The 25,683-nt window shown below is 38.6% G+C and overlaps 1 protein-coding gene across 1 annotated transcript in view; it reads left to right on the top strand.

Moving 5' to 3' along the window:
- LOC124153999 overlaps positions 1-25,683 on the top strand; it is a 101,084-nt gene that overhangs the window by 66,979 nt on the left and 8,422 nt on the right. Inside the window, exons 3-8 of the mRNA XM_046527466.1 lie at positions 4,682-4,836; positions 14,582-14,720; positions 15,224-15,579; positions 16,774-17,068; positions 19,675-19,843; positions 24,021-24,184. Of these exons, the coding sequence (XP_046383422.1) occupies positions 4,682-4,836; positions 14,582-14,720; positions 15,224-15,579; positions 16,774-17,068; positions 19,675-19,843; positions 24,021-24,184 (1,278 nt within the window). The remainder of the gene's footprint in view (positions 1-4,681; positions 4,837-14,581; positions 14,721-15,223; positions 15,580-16,773; positions 17,069-19,674; positions 19,844-24,020; positions 24,185-25,683) is intronic.

The raw sequence follows: 25,683 nt of genomic DNA, 5'->3' as shown, positions 1-25,683 counted from the left end.
ATGAAATACTATGTATTCAGTTAACGCCTAAATAGGGTTCTAGTCATCACATACTTGGATTAACCTTTTAAAGACCAAACTAGATCACCATCTAATTTTTATTATTTCTTTCTTATCCTGTTTATTTTACAACTAATTAAGAGATATTATGAAATAAAAGCCGAACAAAACATTTAAATGCGTTTTCAAGCATGTTCCCAAATGGGAACACGCCGCAATAATTTTTTATTATTTGAAAAATAAATGTACGCTTAACCAATAAACTAAGTTTGACAATGTAATATATACGGATATTTTGAATAAACGAAAATTTGTTTCTGGAGAGCGAGTGTAGAGAAATATAACGAATAAACCGCATACTTACTACAGATGCGATGAAAATAACCAACTTTGAAAATGAACAAAATATAATCATTTTCATGAATCTTTATATATCTGTTCTCAAATGGGAACATTGGACGATGAACGGTTAATTTGAATGGAAAAACGAGCTATATGAGCGGAATAGTGTTTTCATCGCGCGCGTGGTGTAGCGAATCTTGGGAAATCGGACCTCAGCGAGCGGAAAAATTTATCTCGCCATTTCGAGAAGTAAACAGGATGACTAACGTGTCCAAGAGGAAAGTGAACAAATGGAAACAAGTAGGCAAGGTCCAGAGCCTAGCATACCCACACCCATAGACTGAAGGAATTAAAACAAAGTAGATAGGCGAAGCTTGAAAAACAAAGCCAATCTGGAAATTAGTCACTCAGGGAGATGGATTTTGATCATTTATTGGTTTTTAGGTGGTATTCAAGCCCAATATTTTCGCGAATTAGAAATAAAACGGATAATGAACAGCCATTTTTTTAGTTACTTAACCAAAAGAGAATAATTATACTGACTGAAGATAGAATTGCCTTTTACTGAGATTTCTGAAAAGCCTCGGCAAAATAAAGTTTAATTTATTCCAAAAATTACATAACTTAATGGTATTTACGTCCCAAGTCTTTATGTAATAGACACAAAATCCAGGCCCACAGAGACACTATATCAATATATCTACGAAGACGATGGTGTATTTTTGTGGCAAAGGAAATATAAATTATATTTTGGATAATTTTCAAACAAAGGAGTTCCAAAACATTTGTTTTAGTTTTAGGCAGCTTTGTTGACATATTCATTTTCTGAGCAGTTGGCTTGAAATCATAACCAATCTCAGCAAATTTCATTCCCACAATTACTGTATTCCAACTAATGACGTATTAAACCATCACATTTTTAATTTAGGATCACAGCGATACAATTGAAAATATCTATTCTTTCGATTTAAAAAAATCTAAATTGAGATCCCTGGTTTAGTTATAGGCAACCTTGCTCAACCAAAATATTATCTATTTATTGGTAAAATTAATCCAGTTAAAACAGTAGTTTTTCTTCCTCAGGGGATATGTGTACTTGCGAGCTTCGCGGGAAAACATTACATGGATGCAGGGCGGATATAAGGCAATTCCCTTCAAAGCATTGGTCGTATCACAGGCGGTGGTGTTCTTGTTAGATTTGAAAGGAAGGAGAACGCAATGAGTGACTTTTACCCCCAATAATGTTAACTGGCGGTGGAAAATGTGACCTAATACGATTATCACAAGAAAAGTGAAAGTATGATTGGTTCCAACAAGTTGTGGCCCACATACCTCCAGTCCATACTTTAATCGTAATCGATCAAATTTTAAGTTGCGAAACGGCTTCCCAAAGCAACCCGATAGCTTCTAATCGTGCAAGAAACTCAATTCTTTCTTTCACACCCTCTTTGATGCTCTCGTCAAAATCCCCATAGTTTGTTATGTGGGCGTTTCCCTGCAGTAGGTTTTTTCTCTAAAGGTTGCTACACCCTTATCCTCATGTTATTTCCCACAAACAGAAATATTTTTTTCTTTCACAAAATGTTCACCTACTTGTTCATCTTGTTTGAAATTTCAATAGTATTTAATATTGTATATTTTTGTTTTGCAAAAGTTTATTTACCGTTTTTAACCCTTTCGAGATCGCGGAGTTTTCGTCTTAGCTTGACTGCTGTACCGAGCCCCAAGAGACTCTTCTTTCTCGTGGTACGGAGCATTTTTGGAGGGCATTCGATAAGAATGGTCTCGCTGAACCTTTTTCGACCCCTCCACGGTGGGACTCCGTATTATCTCGGACTCCGAGAGTAGTTGTGCTCCCTCCTTTCCGGGTTTACGGCCTTACCTGCGGCATTGGTTCGCGGTCAACTTATGTACTGCTTATATGTATTTAGCAAATGGATAATTGTTGCTTGCACGTAAATTACAGACATTGAATATAATTCCTCATTTTTATCTGAGCATTGTCAAATTTTAAACGAAGTTCTAAGGCCATTATCAAAGCATTTAACGCAGCAACAATTTCCATGTTGATGTTTATACATAACTCGAGATATAAGTTAATATTTGTCGTAGAATTTCGTTTAAAAATTCTAAACGCTGCTCAAAAGACAAACAATACAATTCTTAGTTTATATTTCTTGAGAAATGAACAAATATTTATTTCTAAAATTGACTATAAACAATTGTATGACTGCTGTCCCTTACCGCTGAGAGGGTTTATAAAAGACAAAGGGTCCGGGTACCTGCTCCCGGATTCGGAGGGTTAATCCTAAACCCCGAAGCGTTGGGTCCCGAGACAAAGGCGACCTAAACCCACGACCGTCCTGAAAGGGCGAGAGCTAGAAAACGTATATATACGGGTTTCGTTTTCTTGACCGGGAAAATCTCACACGTACATATACGCCCGTGGTCTCCCGGGTCAGGAAACGTCCACACGTATATATATACGTGTAAGGTAGGGAAAAGGTTAAATGTGCTTGAATTGACGCTATCGAGGGGTTAGGTGGAAGAGGGGACTTATTAGTCTCAACCTCGCCCGAATAAAGACGTCTGATTTTTATTATAGTTTCTCGTAACCCTTTGGCGATTCTGACAATAGGCCTTTTCCGCTAAAATATGTTATGATATAAGTAATACCAATATTTTTATAAATAACGAGTCGATTTTAAGGTTTTGAAATAGTTTTTCCCAAAAAAAAAACTAGTTCCCAATCTTTTTCAGTGGAATTTTCAGATTTTTGTAAATTTTGTTCAGTTATGGAATCTTCAACGTCAGAAGAACATTCATGAATAAGATGCTCTTTAATGTTGTAGTTATACCTAATTTAAAGTGACAATTATGAAAGATCATGTGGAATAATTTAAGTGCAGGGGAAATATTTTAGAATTCAGTAATGATGATCTGTAGTTCGCGAGTATTAATATATCTCCTTAAGCGTTTAGTGGAAAATATGAACATTTAATTTATATCAGAAGCGGATTATAGCGGCTTTTGCGACAAGGGAACAGGAAGCGTTAAAAAAATCTTTTGCACGCCTTCATTTAAGAACCGCTATGTACTTGGAGGCTACGTTCCTGTCTTACTTAGATAGCTTGAGAATAAATATTTTTCATAACGGCACGGAAAACTTCTACGGCAGTAGCGGATACAGAGAAAACTCAAAGGGGGCGCAAAAGGTATCTTGAGTTACCTTTACTTTTATCGTAATAAAAAATAATCAAGTCACATTCAGAGCTTCAGACATTTTTAATTAAAGTTATTATTCACACATTCAAGACAATGCCATCATATGATATAAAAAAGTTACAATTGTGGTTCTGCTTTGTTTGGCAATACGGGTAACACCGCAAAGGGGGGGCGCGCGCCCCCTGCGCCCCACATCTGTATCCGCCGCTGTCGTACGGAGAGGAAAAAGAGTACGTTTTTTCCCGACGAAGTAAAGGCTTTAGTAAACGCTACGTCGAACTCAGAAAAATCTTTCAAAGCGAGCACCGAATCTTTTTTTTTTTTGTGCTCATGTACTTACAAGCGGCTCGAGCCCTGACACCGCCCGCCACGTGCCTACTGAGGCGGTTTGTGGTATGTCGATGTAATAGGGTAGTTTCCTTCATCAAAGAAAATGAAAGGCATTGATTGCGATTCGTTACTCACCATTAGTGTATTCGTAATATACAAATTATTTGGCTTTAGAAATCCTAGTTTAGACGAAAGTTAATGGTCAATTTTAACCTCATTTGAAAAAGGCCAGATTGGCGCCCATGTGATGCCACTCCACGTGACGTCACAGGGACCTAGATGCTATACGAGTAGTCAGGAGTTTTACATCGTCTGAGATTACCAATGCATGCATGAGGCACAGAGCTCAGGGTAACATTTCTTAATAATCACCTTTTAAATTGCCTATGGTCGGAAAATTTCCTTAGTTTGATAGGGTATTAATAATCCTAATTTAAGCCAAGCGCTACCTGCCAGAAGGGTATTATGCTACCAGCTAGCAGTCTGCATCGTAGCGGCGCTCATAGTCTTGCACCAAGGTGGCCTCAGCAACAGCTGGAACCAGAATGACGTCACACGGACTTTTCCCAGAATTCATACTAAGCCGTCGCGTGATCACGTACTTGAAAATTTTCACTTTTCCTTTAATCGCGAAAAATGGTTATCGTAATTTAAAAATCTAAAAGCGTGAAATGCGTACTCCGATAGTAATTATCTTTCGATTTAGGCAATATTAGAAGAAATAGGAAATCACCTTATTGTAGATTTTCATTCCTGATTTCCTGTCTCTTGCTTCCACTTGCAGCCTTGTTCGTGCTCTACCCCTTCCTGACGATCCATATGAAGGAACTAGGAATCGGAGTGGAGGAAGCCGCCGCCATGAACGCCCTCTCCCCCTTCATCGCCGTACTTATGCCTCCGCTGGCCGGCCTCGTAGCCGACAGGATCGGCAACTTCAGGGTGAGTAAATACCTACGCTTACATTAACGAGAAATGCATTTTTATATGCATTCTATTCTTATGAAACATATTGGCAAAACTTTTAAAAATATGTTCCTCAGTGATGACGTTTCACATTCCCTTGAGAATAAATATCGTAAGAGTTGAAGGAATGAAAACTGCTTTGCTGTTCCCACATGATGATTTATTTTGTTCGACCATGGTTACGTTACAGCATAACATTTTCAAGATCACGTGGCAGTGAAAATGGAAACGGATCCGTGGTCGGATAAAATAAATCACTACTTGGAAAAAGTGAAGTTTTTACTCCTTTAACTTCTACCATAAGGATTTCTGGATTTCTACGGAGTCGGGCCCGCTACTGCTACAAATATTATTTCGTTAAGACAGTTTTTCTCATGGATGAGATCATTTTAATTAACAGAAAAATTATTTCTCATTTATAGCTATTTTGAACAAAATTCCGCGAATTAACGCCCAGCTGAAAAAGTATAGGAAGATATGAAATTGAAAGTTGGGTCTAGTTGGGTTTTTTTAAATTAATGAAAGATCCATTAAATAGTTATATGAGGGTGTGAGAAGCCAAGGGGTACAAGTGATTTTTTCCGTAACGAAGTTAAGTAAACTTAATTGTAGGAAGAATTACACAAAAACTTGGTTGCCAAGGGATGCGAGTGAGTCTCTGTTCTGTGCTGACATCGAGTGGAAAATCAAATGTACTACTAAGTATCTAATTGATCTCGTTTGCTTTATATACCTAATTTTTGTACCTAAACCTGTATTGAAAACAGAAATCACTTGGCTTATCACCCACTCAGGGGCGCAGCTAGGAATTAAGGCTGGGGGGTGTTTAAGGTGCTACTAATACCGGGGTGTGTTGAGGTATAGTATACCCACCAGGATAAGCGGTAGGTGCGAGAGTAATAAATTGCGTAATTTTAAAGATAAATGGTTCAAAATTGTGAGTTTTGCGGCTTTCTTAGGGATACTTTATTCATCCTTACACTATTTTATTAGTAAGATCAATCCAATTAAGTAAAATATATTAAACTTGCAAATTTCTCTGAGCTCTGGGGGGTGGTTATCCCCCAAAACCCGCCCTGCACCCACTCATATATGAATGGGTCACACTGAAGCGTTAAAAAAATAACCTTAAGCATTACATCTATACTATAACGGCTATGAAAGAAAATTGACCAACTTACCGTTTATACAATTAACCTTTCCATTGGCCAACAATCGTTTCATGGGGACCGACATTCCGACTATGAAGTTAATATGAAGTAGCTTAGTTGATCGACTTTAACTTGAAAAGATCCCGGCATCTTACAATCCATTTAAAAGAAACTGCCTTATTGATAATTGCTGTAAATTAATGCCATTTCAGCTTAAATTATGAGTCACACAAATCCACCTAAGCCCTTTACAACCTGATCCAAAAGCGATGCCAGGTATGTACCTATTTTATACTACTCTTAGCGTCAAAATGATGAGCCGCTGTACTTTGAAAATTTATATATGGGCTTCAGTGCACGCTATAACAATGAATAATGAGTCATTTTAAAGAAAATTTCGTTTAAAATTCTTATTTTTTCATGACAGAGTCAAACATGTAGACACGCCAGGGCAATAAATGACTCCGCGCACCGTAAATTACCCGCTTTGTCAACTTCATGAACTCTGTACTTCAACCCAGGGAAAGCTACGAAGTCTAAAGAATTTATCTCCCACAATAACTTGCGAAAATCAATGGAGTTACACAATACAATGGAGTCACAAAATCAATGGAGTTACACAATGGCTTTGACGTGATTTTGAACGCACATTTTGTTTTTAATTAACAAAATTGTTTAAATGTTATCTAGTCCGAAATAAAAAATTAAACCGACGGAATCACTTTTTAATTTATTTGTAATTTTTCTATAACCCATAATCTATTTAAAAAAATATGTACCGACTCGTGCAAAGAAAGTATTGTAGATTTTTCAAAATTAACTTGACCTTTTTGGACGTGGACTCTTACTGCTAACGGCCACCATTCACTATTCAAAGAAGATAAACGAGCAATATCACTAATACCTGTTTTTATCTCATGCCTTGACCCAAATAAATGAAGTTGTAAGTAAGCGATGAGAAGTAAGACTTAAAGCTGTGTACAATGTCTCACAAGGGATGAAAAGGACGATTTCTCAAAGAATTGAGAGGAGAAAAGCGCTGTCATGACTGTTTATTAAGGGTTCTAATGCCACGAAACATGACTGGTGTCGAGTCTTCTAACGATAATGATTTCACGGATGAGATATCGGCCCTAACGATCTTTTATTCTTATTTTATTGCTGGCGATAAAGTGAATTGAAGTGAGAAGGTTGAGTTCACATGGCTGCATTCGAGATAGGAAACGGTCCAAGGATTTCACCTTGGAGGATGGAGGTATCTAGAGCATCATAATATTGTACCTACACTTTTCATATTTGCATCACCCCTAAAAAAATTATTATTATTCCTGGAGATATGGAAGACTAAATATAGATATTTCAAGACCGAATTCAGTCGTATATACAGGCTGTAACAGGAGGAATCTGCAATACTTCAGGGGGTGGTAGGGAAGATAATATTCAGCATTATTTTGTCCTATAAACATGGAGTCGCAACTCCTTAGCTACTGAGCTATGGCAACGCAATCATTACTTTTAAAAACACATTGCAGTTACTATGAAAACGGTTTTCAGAAAGAACCTGAAGCGTTTATTCAATACCAAATTCTTTGGTTGCACTCAAAATGTTTCCTATTCTAAGATCAGAATTTTCACCCAAACTTAAGAAAAAAACTTTGATTTTTAGATAAGGTTTCGAGTTAAATTTGCTAGAAAAGCCCCTTCTTATCGCCAGTCAATGAGGCTGAATGAGAATAGCACACTTTAAGTAGAATTATTCTACTTAATTAGAGACAGGGATTCCTCCTCAAAATCACTGGCAATAGCTTAGTATTGAAATCGGAGCTTAAGGGTGGTTAACCATAACTCGAATAACCTCACCAATACGAACCCCTTCCAAGTTATAACTTAATCTATGCAATCCCAGTGGAGTATGAATATTACATGAGAAGAAGATAGGTTCACTACAGTAAAAGCACACCGATTTTTTACGTTTCAATGAAAAGGTATGGATTTCTATGGATTCGCTTGAAGACTTGTTACAGTTGCGGAACACATTAAGTTAATGAATTCATAGCGGATTAACAATTCTAATTTTTCGCTGCCGCAACTCGTAAACAAATTTCATAAACTGACCGATGATTAGAGACAAACATCTTTAACAAATTTATATTTTATACCCACCCAACGCAATCCAACAAGATCTTGATTATCCCCATTCATGTTGAGCTTTGGTTATGTTTACGGTATTCCATAGAGCATTTTCTGGACTGGAGCCAAAGGAAAAACTGTGAGATTTCTTACAAGTCCAAGATCTACTTAGTTTTTCAGCTTAGTTGAAAAAAGTCTTTCAACTGATCTTGGCAGTATATCCGATTTCAAGATAACTTTTTACTTTAGAAAAAAACTTCCACTGAATCAACATATACTTCAATTTGAACAAATAATTCTTTTAAATTTGAAAAAATAAAACATGGATCAATTACTAAAACATACCAGTGGATCTTGCTAATGCATAAGTGCCCCAATTAAATATTATGAGGAGGATTACTTGGAAGCAATCTTTCCGTCTGCTCTTGAACCGGAAAATTACTACACTTATGCGTTAACAGAAATTTTGCGGAAGAGAAAAAATAGCTTCAGCAGTTGCAGAACAGATATATATATCATATTTAACTGCCCCAAGCTAGCCAATTATTTTATTCTATATTTGGCCAATTATTTGAAAAATTCCAACACAACAGATGATGGTAAGTTGAAAATTTACAGAAAGAGTAAGATTAAATAGGTGCAAAAAAACAAATTAAGCTCCCCAGACAAGGTTCGCTTCTATTCTGGCGAGATCAGTTCACCGATGGAGCAACGTCACAATGTTACCGCTACACGATCAATGAGTGGCTTTCCCTCGCATTCTTTGGTGGCATTGACGAGCTCTGTTTTATTTCCAACAATAGAATCATGTGCTGAATAGGCTCCGAAATGAGAATACGCGATACGACAAAAATACGACGGGAGTGAAACTTGTTTGTGGGTGATTTTTTTTACAGCTCCGCGTGTCGAATGACTACCGATAACTCGAGTAAACATATTTGTTTCTCGGGCCGCCGAAAATATTTCTCCCCATTTTCATAGTCACTCCGCAGGATATCGCAATTTTTTCCGAACCCTATACACTGGCTATCTTCGCCATGGAACAAACGGGACCTCGGGACTTTTTACTTTCTGCTAAGTATGCATGAGTGCTATATGGGGCAGAGAAATGTGACACAATGCTATTTCAACACATTCGGAATGACTCGAAAGTTTACCGCAAGCTTTCTACGAATATTTTCGAACCAATTTTCGAAGGATTTTTTTGCGAGCAAACATGAAAAAATCTCGTTATTTCATTTCGGTAAATCCCTGCGGCCTTGTATCCACCAGACATAGTTTATTATCCCAAAATAATTCGCAATTTCATGGTGTTTCATTATTAGTCGTAGCATTGCTTCTGGTGCTCCAGAGGTCATCTTCTAGTCGACGACAGATTGTATAATCTTTTCAGATACCTTCTTGAGGCCGAAATTCGCTCCTTGACTGATTGTAAAAATCCGCATTTGATTGGCTCTCTGGTAAAGGTCTATATTTTAGTAATATAGATTCGCTTTGGCCTTAAATATATTCTCTAGATAGGATTAGTGTTGTTATCTTCAGGAAATGCATTTTATGGCACTTAAGAAAGCCTATTTCGCACACAGTTTTTTTCTAAAACACGCACACGAAAGTAGAAAATAACCTTTTGAATAAACGCTATTTCCAACAATCACCATAACGCGGGGAGGATGAGACTACTTTTTTATTAAATAATTTATTATTATTATAGTATTCTACCGATTAAGGTAGCTTTGCATGAAATATTTAAAAAGCATTCTGGCAACCTCTCCCCTCCCTTAGTGGATTTCCTTCATGATTTCACAATAAAGCCTACTCCCTTTCATTCTATCAAAAAATCCTATTCTTTTCCTCCCTTTCCCTCGTTTACCTAACATTCTACCCTGTAACACCGTTTTCAACATCCCCTCCTCGCTTAGTACTCGCTCCATCCATACCCTCTGTCTCATTCGTACCAAACCTAGACGCTGCCGCCCACTATGTCCAGCACTCATAGTCTTTCGGCGAGACTATTTACACTACTACCACTTGCAAAAAAAGAAACTTTGAGTCTTTGCTTTCGTTTCTTCACGTATTTTATGGATTGGGTCAATATATTTTTTTTATTACAAGAGATGCTTACGTTGCTTCCTTCATCGTATGATTTTATCGGAATGAAATAGCCAAGTGCGTGCATAGTTGGAGAATATTAAAAGCATAAAAAATTTCATAACGCCAATAAGCTTTCGATGCCAACGCCTTCAACGCCAATAAGCTTTAGATACCAAATTATAATTTTACGCCAAATGCCTGTAAGACATCTCTCACTGCGTTCTTTACACTAATGCGTGACTCTAACATTCCCCAAATGATTAAAAATCTATGCTAACTAAAATCTATTCTTACTCCTCAATTCTTCACCTTGAAATTCCAGAGCACCATCCCTTTGTGCACCTTATGGGAAAAAATATTAATACCGTAATCTTATCCCACAATGGTAGAAATATGAATATTTTAACATTTATGACAGGTTAACTCACTGCTACGTTGCTAGATAGAGAAAGTAGCATATTCAGCAGCATAATTACCTAAGTTTATCTTTCTTTGAATGAGAGCCAGGCTACTATTAATGCAAATGATCATGATGTTCATACTAGTCCAGGATTCTAGACGGAGTAACTTCATGACGCTAGCTAGACTGGATGCATTTTCATCCCTCGGAATCACCGATGGTTTATTATGTTAATACAAACAATACGTATCCTCTTGTGCTTCCCCTTATATGATGGTAGTTATGAAGCCACCTTCCAAGAATTCACTCTCATATGCATTCAAGATATACACAACAAGTATAAAATCTTTACGATTATTTGCATTTGATGAAGCATTTTCATTGTGGCAGATGACATATCACTTTTCTCAGCAAAATATTCTCTCTGAGGCATGAAAATAGCTTTAAGCAACGCAACCTTTTCATGCTCGACTCATTTATCGGCCATTTCGGTCATAAATCATCATCTTCAATTAAGCTGAATGGAATGGTTTTGCACTGTTTAGCTAAATGTATGAGTAGAACGAGAATATCTTCAAGTAAAGCATATTCGTCATGCACGAGTTTTTGAACCAGTAATCGACCGTTTTGTTCGATGATCACCATCTTCAGTTAAGCCGAATGGGCTATATTACTACATTTCTTGTTAAACGTATGAGTAGAAATGCAGATAATATTTTTTATGTTCGGCCATTAGGCTGTTTAAATGTTTCCAACAAGCCTAAGCTCCGGGGTGGATGGTTACAAGATGTAATTTCAACGCACGTTTGGGCTCAATTCTCACCATTAAATCCTGACGATTGCTTATTTCAAGCCAACTACTAAAATGCAACGCCTAAAGACGAATCAGACACTCATGCAAAACGACTAAGATGTTCATACGGGGCTGGGGAATCAAGAAATGTACACCATGAGTCGAAAAGAAATCAGCATCGGCCGATATTACACGGCTGATTAATGGGTGAAACCATATCACGTACCATAGAATATTCGTTTTTCCACAACCCAGTGAACTGTGCCGAACAATCCAGTTTGCACGACACCAATTCCAATACTTCGCAGGCATGAGAAATCGCGTACCATTTCACTAGATTTCGTCCGGAAAAAGGCGGCAAGAGCTGGCCTCATTCGAGGTGGGAGCAAGCTGTCAACGAATAAAAAAATTTCTTCCTCCGTCGTTCCAATACAGTGGCTTCCGCTTTGTCAACGGAAAAAAATAACTTTTGAGTTACATCATCTCTTAATGCAAACGGCGGTGTACCTATCGGATACCTATGGTGTCCATAAAATCAAAGAGTTGGTCGCGAAAGCAAGCATTTCACAATTCGCCATGAAATTCACGAAGCCGCACTGCGATTTTTTTCTCGCGAACGGTCCTTGTCTGCGAATTCCGCGCTTAAGTTTCAAATTGGTGCATCGTTTTACTATTATCATCATAATCACCATCAGTGGTCAACAATCTTAATACTGGTTTTACGCAGCTCTCCACTCAATTCTCCTATCAGCTAATCTTTTCACACCTACGTATTTCTTCTATTTCACATCCTTCTTTACTTGTTCCATATGTCTCGTTAGAGGTCTTCCTTTTCGGCTCTTGTCATCTACTTATCCCTCGGTGATTGTCTTCCTCAAGCCATCATGTCACAAGATATGGCCTACAAGATTGTTCTGTCTAATTATCAAGGTTTTCATCAGGCTTGCCTTCTCTCCTACTCTTCTTATGACTTTCTCATCACTTACTCGAACTGCCCATTTGATTCTCATGATTCTTCTATTACACCACATTTCGAAGGCCTTTACCCTTGATTTCTCCGCTGCTGTCATTGTCCATGCCTTACTTCCGAAAAAAAACAGAAGTTTTGATATATTGTTTCCTTAACTACGTTTAAAATTCCCGCAGTAAGTAGACCTTTCTTTTGGCTTTCGTTTCTCTCTTCACCTGGGCCATTCTGCTGATAATTTATTTCTTGCTTTCCCGATCGCTTGCTATCCTGCTTCCCAAATAATAGAATTCATCCACCTCTTTCTGTTTTTGTTTCCCTATTTTAATGCTTATTAAATTTGCACTAGTACACCTTGGATTATAAGGTATTATATTGAAATTTACAAATTTTTATCCGTATCTAAGAAGAAACTTTGCCATGATTTGTGATATATTATGAGTTCTGTGGCAACGCCCTGCTTAAAAGGGCCACGCAATAGTGTGTAAAAATGGACAGCATAATTATTTTTACCCGCTACTTCGAGTTGAAGACCCTTTCCCAAATTTGCATTCCACCACGAAGAAATATGATTAACCAAAGAAAATAATTCGATTCATTATCTCATTTGAGTGACGTGGTACCGCTCCTAGGTTCAACCGAACTTTTTCAACGAAAGCCCAAATGATTCCCTCAGGTATAGTGAGTTTTCAGGCTTTACTCAGTGAAAGTCTAAAATATTAATGAAATACATTAGGAGGGATGGTACGTACTGTATCGAAACCCCTTGTGCTATATCTGTTTGCGGGATCTTTCCACTCTGTTTTATTAATAAGTGTACATCAGGGTATATTCCTTCCACCTAAGCAAATCAATGAGACTTCCGATTTTGATGATTAAACTTTTTCCTACCAAACATAATTTCTACGAGTGATCAGTTATATACAATGCATCATGTTACCCCACACTTGTGACCAAAAGTGGCACTTAGTATAGTTATCATCCTAACTGTTATACTTCTTACAATTCACAAGTGTAATTCGTGGTAGTTAGATTGCATGGAGTCGACCAGATTCCGTAAAGTCTACCAAAGAGCAAAGTTTACTTCTAGGTATATTCTTAGTGAAATGAATTTCTATTGTTTCCGAAAGGCTCCGCGATCATGTATTAACTAAAGTTTAGCTCCGACAAGAGTCGTTCGAATTTTTATTCCATCGACGAGTAATATTAGTTTGAATTAATTACAATTAAATACAACCATATTCCGTAAGGTCTACCAAAGAGCAAAAGTTACGACTTTAGTATTCGTGAAATGCATTTCTATTGTTTCCGAGATGGACAGCCAATTAACCAAAGTTTAGCTGCGACAAGAGTCGTTCGTATTTTTATTTCATCGAAGTAATATTGGTTTTAATAAATAACAATTCTCTGTATTGGAGAGGGGAGTTTAAAGTAGCAACTAAGTGGACAGAGCACTTGGCTAATGTTCGAAAGACTGCGGGCTCAAATCCAGGGTGAAGCCGTCGGATACTCCAAAAACAAAAATCCTCAAAACGCGAGGTGACACAGGGAATGAAAGTGATCTTCCTGCCCTGAAAATGTGTGAAATTCACACATATGTGGCTTAGTCCGGGATGAGCTCTAGCCTTACCTATCAACCTTCGTGTTGTATCACTGATTCTGAGTAATCGATAAACTACTAAGCACAAGCACATTGAGAACACAAAAACAGTCGATCTTGCAATCACACATTACCTCATACAATGTCATGTATCGTAAAAGTTAGTCTGCAGACATATTTTCGCAGGTTTCAAAAATACTTTTACTGGAAATATGATGAAATGCATAACGCTGTGGATTGGAAATATACCCTGAAAAAATGGCAAAGACACTTCTCCATTCCCTAATTTAATAAACATCATAAAATTTTAACAACGGTTTCCGGGTGAATTTTTGATATATGAATGTGAATTGTACTTTGCATTTACCTGATTCCCAAGCAGCTGAAAATTCGATGGAACTATAAAGACAAGATTCGTAAATGAAAACCTGAAGACTGATTCCTGAATAAAAATTCTTTTGGCGAAATATATGTGCGGAAAAAATTGTAATTAACATGAATTAAATAATGATATGAATATCAGTTCAGGGTTGGGTTACGGTTTGTATAATTTCCAATTTTAATTTATATACTATGATATGTTTTCCAGGTATTGCTGGCGCTGCTGTCGGCGGTGGGTGGAGGGGTTTCGCTGCTCCTGCTACTGGTGCCGCCGGCCAGGCACCATCCGCCGCTGCCTTCCACCCTCTCCATGGTCATGATGGAAGAGGCTGATGTCGGCGGAGGGGGTGAGCATTTTGGTCAAAAGTTTCCACAGTTACGCCCCTTTATTAATACAAGATTTTTCTTAGCTTGCTTTGTCTGTCTGTCTGTTTCGTCGATGGAATCTTGTAATTCATTTTTAACCAACTTCTTAGGTTCGGATCGACTTTAAATTGTGCAAACTTGCATGCTTCTGATGACTTTACAATTTTTAATAATCACGCCCTTGGAATTTTTTTCCATGGTGCTCTAATTAATTGACTTAATTTTCACATTGAAAAATATTTTTAAATTTTCTCATTAGATGCATTAGTTATAAAGTAGAAAGCCTCTTTCTTTAGTAATCTGGCCCTCTTGTGCGGACGATGCTGCCTTTTAGTGGTTCCCAAATGATTTACCACTGAATGTGCTGGATTTTATGAAAAAACACCAAAACCATGGGTTTCACGCAACCCGCACATGAAAATAGCACGGGCTTCAGTGTTAAGAGAATTGAATCTCATGCAATTTATCTCTCTTCCGCGCACAGGGTTCCTAGTGCAGCCCCTACCTGGCCATCTCCCTTGCACGTTCCTCGACTTTAAGAACGGCTCGCACCCTTTGGTGCTGGCCCTGCGGCAGTGCGGCCACTCGTGTCCCTCGCAGGGGAACGCCACCGAGTCGACCAACTCCACGACCGCGGCCGTCAACGGCACGTTCTCCGGTAGAATTTCTGACTCGCTCGTGTTCCGCCCGGACGACCAAGGGTCCGTGGGTCTCGACTGTGGCCCCAACTGCACGTGGGGAAGGCCCCCTGGAGGGATCCGACCACCCGACGACCAAACTCTCCTCTTCACCGCCAACGTCCTCTGGAATACCGGCTCAAACGCCACAGGCGCACTCATGGTAAATAACAAGTTCTCACCACGATATATTATGTGAAATATGTTGTTTGTTTGGCAAAAATACTGAATAAAAGTGGCTGAAGAAGGCGAGATGAAGTGGAATGACATCCTGATTTAATAAAAAAGAAAAAGCTATTTTACCACAAATGTATTTAATACTGTACTATGCGTTTCGTCCGTCAGGCCTTTTTCAAATACAATGTGCAAGCAATTTGTAATTGACATTACCTGACGGTGGAAACGCGTCGTACATTATGAAATGAGTTTGTGGAAAATTGCCATCTCTTTTATTCATTAAAGCAAATTCTGAAGTCGATTTCAAGAAGGAACACAACCATGGCTGAAATTGTAACGATACATATAAGTGATGTATGAAGCATCAATATTAATACTCACACATGTAGCCTATAAAATTTGCATTATAGTTATAAAATCTTGCAACTATGTATGCATTAATCAACCAAATTACAATATAATGAAAATTTTGCAATATAAAATGTTGAAATATGTAGATGATGTATTAATATTATAAATATTTGCAGTATAAGACCTCTTGAACCACTGGCTTGTCATTAATAATATAATAATGACTTCCAGGTGAACTTTTCATCCAAAAATGTGAATTCTACTATGAACTCTTAAGTGGTTGAGGATTCGTTGGAATTACGAAGAGTACTTCATGAAACCTTGTCGACGATAAATTTATCTGGTGTAATATACATCGGTGAAAAAATTGTAAATAACATAAATTTGATAATTTTATTTCAACGGTTTACATAAATATTATTTCAATTCATATTTTCGCGTGCGCAAGTATTCAAGAAAAAAAGTCTCAATCAGTCTTCAGGTTTTCATATGATACTCTTCATATGATATTCTTCCAGCGAGTTTTCATCTGTCTATGAACCAGGGTAATGCAAAGTAGAATTCATCTTGATAGATGAAAAAATCACCTAGAAATCATTATTGTATTGTTATGATGTTTACTGAATTAAGGTATGGAGAAGCGTCGTTGCAATTTGTCTGGCTGATTTTGAGCAATATATCTAACAAAAAAAAAGCCGTCTGCAAATCCCCGTTAATTCATGAGCGGCAAGTACAGATATACCGCAAGGAGGGTTTGATAAGAACTTGGAAATTTTCGCGAAAGTGAAATCCGCTTCTCGAAGTTAACGATTCTATTCCTCCTTTCCAGCTGGATTCGATGATGAGCAGCGAGGCGAGGAACGGGTCCAGCGACGGATGGGGTGAGGATGTGGATGGGAGGAAGGAGGGAGGAGGGGGTGGTCCGGTGGCGGTGGCGTGGATGATGTCCATGGACGACGGCTCGGCTGACCGGCAGGAGAGCGCCAGCAGCGGCAAGTGTCGCCCGGCGTGCATCGTGACCACTCCGAGGGAGGGCGTGTGCGTGGAGAAGCTGGCCGCCGTCGCAGTGCCCAACAACCCCAAGCTCACCTTCTGGTCATACCTCGCCATCAGGGTGCTCATCGGTGAGACATCCAGAGTAGACTGATCAAAGGCACTGCAGACCAGTAACCCAGTCCAGATACGCCGAAGTGGTTCAGATCCTGCTCTTCATTCACTCCTTACTCTTGGTCATCGTCCTTCAGGGATTGCTTTCAGAACTTCTTTCATCTTACTTCCGTCTTCTTTTCTGTGCACATTGCCAAACAATCTTATTCTTCTGCCCCTAATTTCACCGATTGCGTCGTTACTCCTGCAAAGTTCTCTGATTTCCTTATAGCATTTTATTCTCTACCTCCCTCGTTCATAAGTGTGTCCATAAATCGTACGTAAAACCTTATATACGAATACTATCAATGATTTCACCCCTTTCTTGTTTAATATCCACGTTTCCGACCCGTAGATTAGTACTGGGTAAATTACAATTTTGTATATTCTGATTTTAGTTTTATGGGATAGTAATTTAACCTTTTTTTCCTTATTCAACTCATTTTCTTAGTTCTTTGTCCTCCGCTATTGAGAATGCGCAATCAAATATTCACGACCGTCGCAATTCCAAATAATAAATAAAACTAATATTCTTGATAAATTAATAATATTCAATTTTTAATACGTATTTATATTTTATAAATTAAGAATATTAGTGCGTGAAACGACGTATTATGTTGTTATCATTCATATATCATATTCAGACTGTACTTCATCGACTGACGTCAAAAAAAGGATTTCTGTGAAACATTATCTGGATATTTCATTCGATAATTCTCATTTTTAATCTGGCTCTTACAGCTGTACTTGTCTATGAATAGAAAAAACCGTTGCTAATTGCCAGAATATATGTGTTGCTCTGAAAAAACACTGACATGATGCTCTTTATACCATCAGAATCATAATTAAAAAATTATTGTGAGCTACTCACCCCTCTAAGTTTTTTACACTCAGCTAATGACTGCTGTATTTGAAGTCAATTTAAGTTGGTTACATGAAAAATGCGCTTCATTCGGGTTAGAGAGTTGGTAAACATAAATGAGAATTGAATTTCCCACATTATTTGTGCCCTTATTTCCTTTTCTTAACTTCCATAATTGGCGTTATAATAATCTAACGATCTGATCGTTGGATTATTCTTCCTCATAGAATAATCCTCCTAGATCGTTAGAACATTAATTGCTTATGCTTGGTTTCGCTATTTAGGGGTCTTCTTCAGGGGTGGATCCAGGATTTCTTTCTGGGAGGGGCACAAGCAAGGCCGTATCCAGGATTTTGTTCAGGGGGGGGCACAAGGATACCTTGTTATACAAAACGAACGAAATGACAATGGGACCGTATAAAAAATCTAGCATATTTTTAAGGATCTGGGGGGGGGCACGTGCCCCCGTGCCCCCCCCCCTGGATCCGCCTATGGTCTTCTTCACTTCTATAGCGTTGAAGTGTTTTTTACAGTCTTTATATCAACTCACCAACCTGTCTGTTTGTTTGTCTGTTTGTTTGTCTGGTACAAATCTTGTAACTCAAATTTGACTCACTTCCTGTGAAGCAAAAACGCTGAAATTTTGCACACTTCTTCATTTCCGATGACAATACATGAAAATATAACTTTTTCTCTCCAACCCCCCCTTTAACCACCCCCCAGTCAACCCCCCCCCCCAAAACATGTTTTTGATCTAAGAAGTTCCAAATGGTCGATTTTCGTGTTTCGTGGCATTTTTAACATAGGGGTAGGCATTTAAAAGCATAGGGGTGGAATTTTGAAACATAGGGGGCTTACCATTCACTGAAAATTTAATAAATATAGTGACTTTTTTAATACGTCACTTTTGGTTTTTCGGGGTCACTGAGTTTTTTTGCTTTGTGTCATATATAAACGTTGCTCATCCCCTGTAATCTAAATATAAAGGCTGGTTTAAAAAAAAAAAATTTTTATAAGAGCTTATTCCCTCTTCCGTTCCTTCCGCACCTTTCCTCTCCCAGAGGCGTCGTCGGGCTCCCATCGCGGCGGCGCCTCTTTCCTTTTCCCTTCCTCTCCTCCCCCTCCCCGAGTGATCGGGCGTATAAGCCACTGGCTTGGTTCCCGGCCCCGGTGCGTACCCAGACGGCACAGAATCCTCCATATCTAATTCCTATGCAGATAGTATCCATTGACTACCGCTCCGTCGCTTTTCGTCAATGGATACTATCTGCATACGAATTAGATACGGAGGATTCTGTGCCGTCTGGGTAGTATCCTCGAAGGGCTCCCCTGAGCCCTCACACGTTCCATAATTGGCGAATATGATGAGATTACCTACATTGTTAAAAAAAGCGCAGAAACTATTTGTTGTGGATCACGAAGTCTGTTGAATGATTATTTATATATACTGCGTGACTTTGCGTTCATCGACGTGACACAAGCGGAAAAGAGAGACAGTCAAACTTCGAGAACACCAACTTATTTACAAGCTCACAATTACCATTACATTTTACCTCAATGCCTTCTGGGATTGACATATATACCTCTTCCTTCAATTCCCCATACAGGAAGGCGGTTTTAACATCAAAGTGGACGTCGATGAACGCAAAGTCACGCAGTCTATATAAATAATCATTCAACAAAGTCACTTAGCTACCTCCTTAAAAATGTTTCGCTTTGCAGGTGCGGTTGGTGGGACGGCGTTCGCCATGTTCGAGGGCGCCGTCATAGCGCTGCTGAGGAAGCACGGCGCCGACTACGGTCTGCAGAGGATATACGCCGCCATCGGAGCCATGATCGCCTCTCCGCTCTCCGGACTTCTGTTGGACGCGGGCGGCGCCACCGACTTCAGGTGAGCACCCACAGTGGTCCGCATCGCGAAAAAGAGAGACGACTATCATTTTTTGTCTGAATACTTTCAAAATTGGACCCTGCATATAGTTTGGTGTGCTAATTTCATTTCTGCCGTTATTTTTACGAAAAAACTATTGCTTTTGAAGATAATGTGGAACCATAATTTATTAACTGGCTAATCATAACGCTGACTGCAAAGACAAACTTAAGTTAACTCGTATACCGGGAATAGCCAGGGTGAAAACTTTACGGAGTCACCCGGAATGCACAAATTGTGCGAAACCTACAACAGAGAAAAATAATTATTCGCCTTTACCGAGATTCGAACCCGGATCCCCCGATTTTTGGTCTAGTGTTTGGGGTAGTTTCCACGGAGGGGAAATACGCCTCAGAAGCTTAACTGGCCGATGAAATCGACCGGAAATCGGGGAATCCGTGTTCGAATCCCGGTCAAGGCGATTGATTTTTTTTCTCTGCGGAATTTTCGCACAAGCGTTAGTTATGATTAAATATGAAAATAAATAGAAATTCCCAACATGGGATGAGCGAATGATCTTTAAAATTAGTAATTCATTCAGTGATTCAACCCAAAATTTTGGTTTGGTTAGATGAGGGTAGAGCTCGTCCCAGACTAGGCCAAAGGCGTGTGAACCTGAAATATCAGGGTAGGAGGGCCAGTTTCTTTCCCTGTATCACCTCGCACTTTTAGGATTTTTTTTGATTTGGGGTGTCCGAAGACTTCAGGCGGGACTTGAGCCCGGGACCCCTCGAGCAGAAGCCAAGCGCTCTACCCACTAGGCCACCACTCTCCCCTTGAAATTTATAAATAACCACAAAAAAGGCTTAAAGTAAGCGGCACGTCGTGTTGTGGTGTTCTCGTACTTCCTATAACGGAGGTCGCCTCACGGCATGGGAATCTCTCACTATCCTCTCTTACGTAAATCCGAGGAACGCTTGTCATTCAGTGATGACCCCAAGAGCGCTCGGACGCACGTGCACGGAGCCACAGGGCTGCCAACCCTCACTCGAATTCCTGGCAATTTCCTGGCAGCCGTAATCGGCAGCGGATATACGTTTAAACGAAGGAGAGCGGGATTTTAGGGTCAAATCCCCTCGGCCTAAAGAGACTCGGGAGGGCTTACACAAAAACTCGAGATTTTCTGGACTCACACACGACGATTTTGTGACTAATTATTTGACTAAAAGTACGGAATTCGAAAAGATAACTATGCTCGTGTAGTGGGTCATTAAAGTAGTAAAAGGTTTACGAAAGTCATTTTGAGACGAGATTGAAACACTACTAACATTTTAAAAAACTTATGATCATACTTTATCTATTTTAAAAACATGAGCTCAAATGTATTCAAATTAATTTTATGTTTATACATGTTCATTCCTTTTAAATAGTAATTAATATACGTTTCACCAACAATCAGGTAGTCTAAAAGATTAGTATTTCGATTTCATGTTGTTTACGTATTTTGTACAGGGGTGCTTTTCGAAATTAAATCGAAACTTGAAGCACGTACGTGGTGGAAGGGCACCATATTAATAATGAAATACTCTTTGTTTCTTCCACAAGGTTACTGCGGAAGAAACAAAGTGCCTTTCATTATTAAAAGGGCTATAAACTTTCGCGCTCAGTAGGCCATTTAATCTCCAATCCATACCTATCTTGGCTTTACATAATACTTCTTTGCCTAAGCGTGAACCCCTTCATCGAGAAAAACTGTACTTTTCCCATCCCTTCATGGTCATTTTCTTACCAGGATTTTCTTTCAGTGCAAAAATTGATAGTTAAACACAAAAGAATTGATGAACATATAAATTTTTTGTTTTGGATTTTTAAAATAATTTTCCTTCGCGTGACGGTCTTGGTTTTAAAACCAATTGGTAAAATTACTAGTGCTACATTATTAAAATGATAAAAGACTGAACTATAGACTCAAACTAAGAACGAGTTAAAGATACGCTGGTTCCATCTCAGCAAGAGAGAACTGTAGGTGGAACTATCCGTGGAAATTGTCCCTTGAAATGGCAACAAAAACTCCTTATTAATGGAAAATTCATGACTTTTAAGAAGAGAAAATTTTGAGGGGAGTTCCTTTGGAGGATTTTCATTATCATAAAATAGAATTTCCCTAAAAAAATCCTCGTACATAATTAAATTATGAGTTGTAAATATGAGGGCTGACGGAATAAAAATAGATTCCTGAAAGCTCTTCATCGTTTCCTGGCTGAAATACCAAAACTCAGAGGTATATCTCTCAAATCATGCCCGTTTCCGTTTCACTAAGAAATCATAATTCACAAGGCTCCGTCAAAACATGCTTACTCGACTCATACTCCAGTGCTCCAAGTAAAGGACATTTTTTTTGTTTACTCAGCTTCCCCGCTGGAGGTTCGGCAGTTTGGATATATGCCAAAAGTGCACTAAGAAGAGACTTTCGATAGGGAAGTGTACAGAGGTATTTAATACAGCGACAATAGGGTAGTTTCTTTCATAAAAAAAACGATAGGCATTGATTGCGATTCGTTACCCACCATTACTGTATTCATAATATACAAATTATTTCGTTTTAGAAATACCGGTTTAGACGAATGGCAATGGTCCATTTTTATCCGCATTTGAAAAGGGCCAGATTGGCGCCCATGCGATGCCACTCCACGTGACGTCACAGGGACCTAGTTTCTACACGAGAAGATAGGAGTTATACATCGTTTGAGATTACCAATGCATGCATGAGGCGCAGAGCTCAGGGAAACGTGTCTTAATAATCACTCATTAAAACTGGCTAAGGTCGGAAAGTTTTCTTCGTTTGATAAGGTATTAATAATCCTTATTTAAGCCAAGCGCTATCAGCCAGCAGGGTACTAGGCTACCCGCTAGAAGCCTGCGTCGTATCAGCGCTAAGCCTCGCCTCAAGGTCACCTCAAAGGGCGGCAGTAGGAACCAGAAATACGTCACACGGAGAGATTTCCCGGCATTCATACTTACGCGTCGCGTTTTCGCGCGCTTGAAAATTTTCACTTTTCATTTAATCGCGAAAAATAGATATCGCCATTTAAAAATCTAAAAGCGTGAAATACTTACTCCAGGAGTAATAATCTTTCGATTTAGGCAATAAAAAAATTATAGGAAACCACCCTATTGAAGAAGAATTCAACTCCCACTTCGACAGTCCTGACATTGTTTCCTCATTCGACATCAGAGTACCCTCCCGCCACACCACATCTACCTCTTTACTCCACATTCCTACACCCAGGCTATCTGTAATTAAGCGCTCTCTTTTCCATAGACTTTCTTTTCTAATAAATTCTCCCCCGCGTGATATTGATCCGTTTTCCCTGACAATTAGAAATGTTACTCACCTGGTATCAACATATTTATCGCATGAATGACTAGATAGCTGGATAAATGTTTGTTGTTTTCGTTTTTTGTTTTATATAAATTTGTAATAAATAATTATTTGTTTAATTACTTAATATTTATTGCTATAATTGCACTATAAATTGGCAGTCTTGCTTTATGTGTATGACTTTATTAATATAAAATAAAAAAGAATAGAAGCGGGGAGAGGGGATCGATTCCATTACATATAGATGATATTACATATAGGTGATGGCCAACTTATCCACACACCATTGGAAATCGAAGGTGTGCGATTGGTCATTCCACATCAAATAAGTGCAATAAAGTACAAATTTCAATCTTCGATGTATTAAAGAATTGGAGTATTTCAAAATATATATTTTTTTATGAAGGGGGAATTTTGAGATACCCAAAGTCAAAGCTCAAAGTCGGTAGATAACATGATGTTCGAAAATTCAAATAAATACCCACGTTGCGTTACAGTTTAAAGTTCTATTTTCCTCTCTCAAAATGCATATATACCCAAATTCTGTTGCTATCATTTGGGTAAATACATTAATTTTATTTCTCCTTATTCTTAAAAGCCTACAATCAGCGATCCTGCCCCTAAAGTAACCTTATTATCCTAGATTACTGCATCGCATAACGTCCTCAGCTTGATGCCTTCCACATCCCTTAATTAAATGCGTTGACAATCCTATAACTTTCGGCAAACTTTTTAGTGGTCAGTGAGATATGAGAGGCTATGGATTTCGACGTTGCAAGGGAAACTTTCGGCAATGACTCCTCTTTTTTCCAACAGGCCCGCTTTCTACCTCTACGCCGTCCTAAAGGTCGTCAGTGGTCTCCTGGTTCTCACCATCGACTTGGAGTTCAAGTCGCCAGCAAAGAAAGTCGTCAAGGAGGTCATCACGGCCCTGCGGAACCTAGAACTCGTGGCCATCTTGGCGGCGGCCCTGGCCCTTGGTGAGTGAAGCGCTCTATGCAGATAATTGAATGTTGACATGGGAAAGGTAGCAAGTCAGAAAAATCGAAATTTCGTTTATTCGTGGATAAGGTAGCACATTCGCATGCCCAGTGGCGCAACTATGAGGGTGATGAGGGGATAGATCCCCCCCAAAGCCTTAGGGCAATAAAAATATTATTTAAAACTATTTTTAGTGTAGTATATTAGTATAGTTTTGACATATAATAACTGCTGCTGCTTAAAGTTAAATTTTTAGTGCCACAATGATATAAAATATATTTCCAGGCATGTCATTTTTCAACTTAATGCTGGATGGCGATATTTGGTGGAATGCATTAATGTTAGCCGACGTTTCGATATTTCCTTATATTTTCATCAAGTCTATGAATAATGGTTATAATAAATTAATACATGAAAGCACAAACAATTTTATAATGTTTTTACAATAATGAAATAAAAAACATGGAAATAATCCTATTTTACACTAGCGAATGAGAAAAGACAAAAATTTTGACACACCCCTTTTTCACTATTAAAATATCAAATTGTAGGTACGTCCATATTCTTGCCTTTTCTTTTTCATTTCTGCGCAATACAATTCTATTGATATTTTTTAATTTTATTGTTGTGTATCACTGTAAAATTCGTTCATGCCTTCACTAGTTTTATAAATGATAACTTCAAGATGTTAAACTACCCAAAAATCGTCATAATAGACCCAGTGAGTCTTAATATGGCAAACTGTGATCAGTGGGGTTGCCAGGAATTTCGTTCGGAGGGGGGGTCCAAAACCAGGGGGAAAATCTTTTAAAAACGGAGTACTAAGTACAGGGTTTTAAAATAATTTGAAAATAAAACTAATAATTTCAAGCTTTACTTTGTGACACCTCTCCGTATTGGAAATAAAGAAATAAAAACTTCGTAAGGTTCACTGTTATTTAATTATGGGCACGACCCGGGTTTCGTAACTTGGTTACATCGTCAGGTGACTGATCTTGCATGCATCTTATATTTATACACAAAGTACACAAATATGACAGTGAGGACATCTATCGGAAAGGAAAAGGACTGGTTGAGAGGGCGGGGGTGAGGATTAATCAGGGAATGGAATAGGGGGAGGGAGGGGGTAAGGGAGCCCCGCCCTCTCAACCAGTCCTTCTCCTTTCCGATAGATGTCCTCACTGTCATATTTGTGTACTTTGTGTATAAATATAAGATGCATGCAAGATCAGTCACCTGACGATGTAACCAAGGTACGAAACCCGGGTCGTGCCCATATTAAATAACAGTGAACCTTACGAAGTTTTTACTTCTTTATTTCAAATTTAAAAACTTTTCATAAACGAAAAAACTTCATTTTTCCAAAAAAAAAATCTTTTGTAAATTCATGATTTTTCAAATATTTCTTTTTATGAAACAAAGTAATTGTGTTTTTATATTTCGGGGTGGTTTGGATCCCCCCATACCCTCTCGCTACGCCACCGATACGCCTCAATAC

Source organism: Ischnura elegans, chromosome 2 (genome assembly GCF_921293095.1).
Source record: "Ischnura elegans chromosome 2, ioIscEleg1.1, whole genome shotgun sequence".
Lineage (NCBI taxonomy): Eukaryota > Metazoa > Arthropoda > Insecta > Odonata > Coenagrionidae > Ischnura > Ischnura elegans.
The sequence above is the reverse complement of the archived record's forward strand: the minus strand, read 5'-3'. Positions and strand labels throughout refer to the sequence as shown.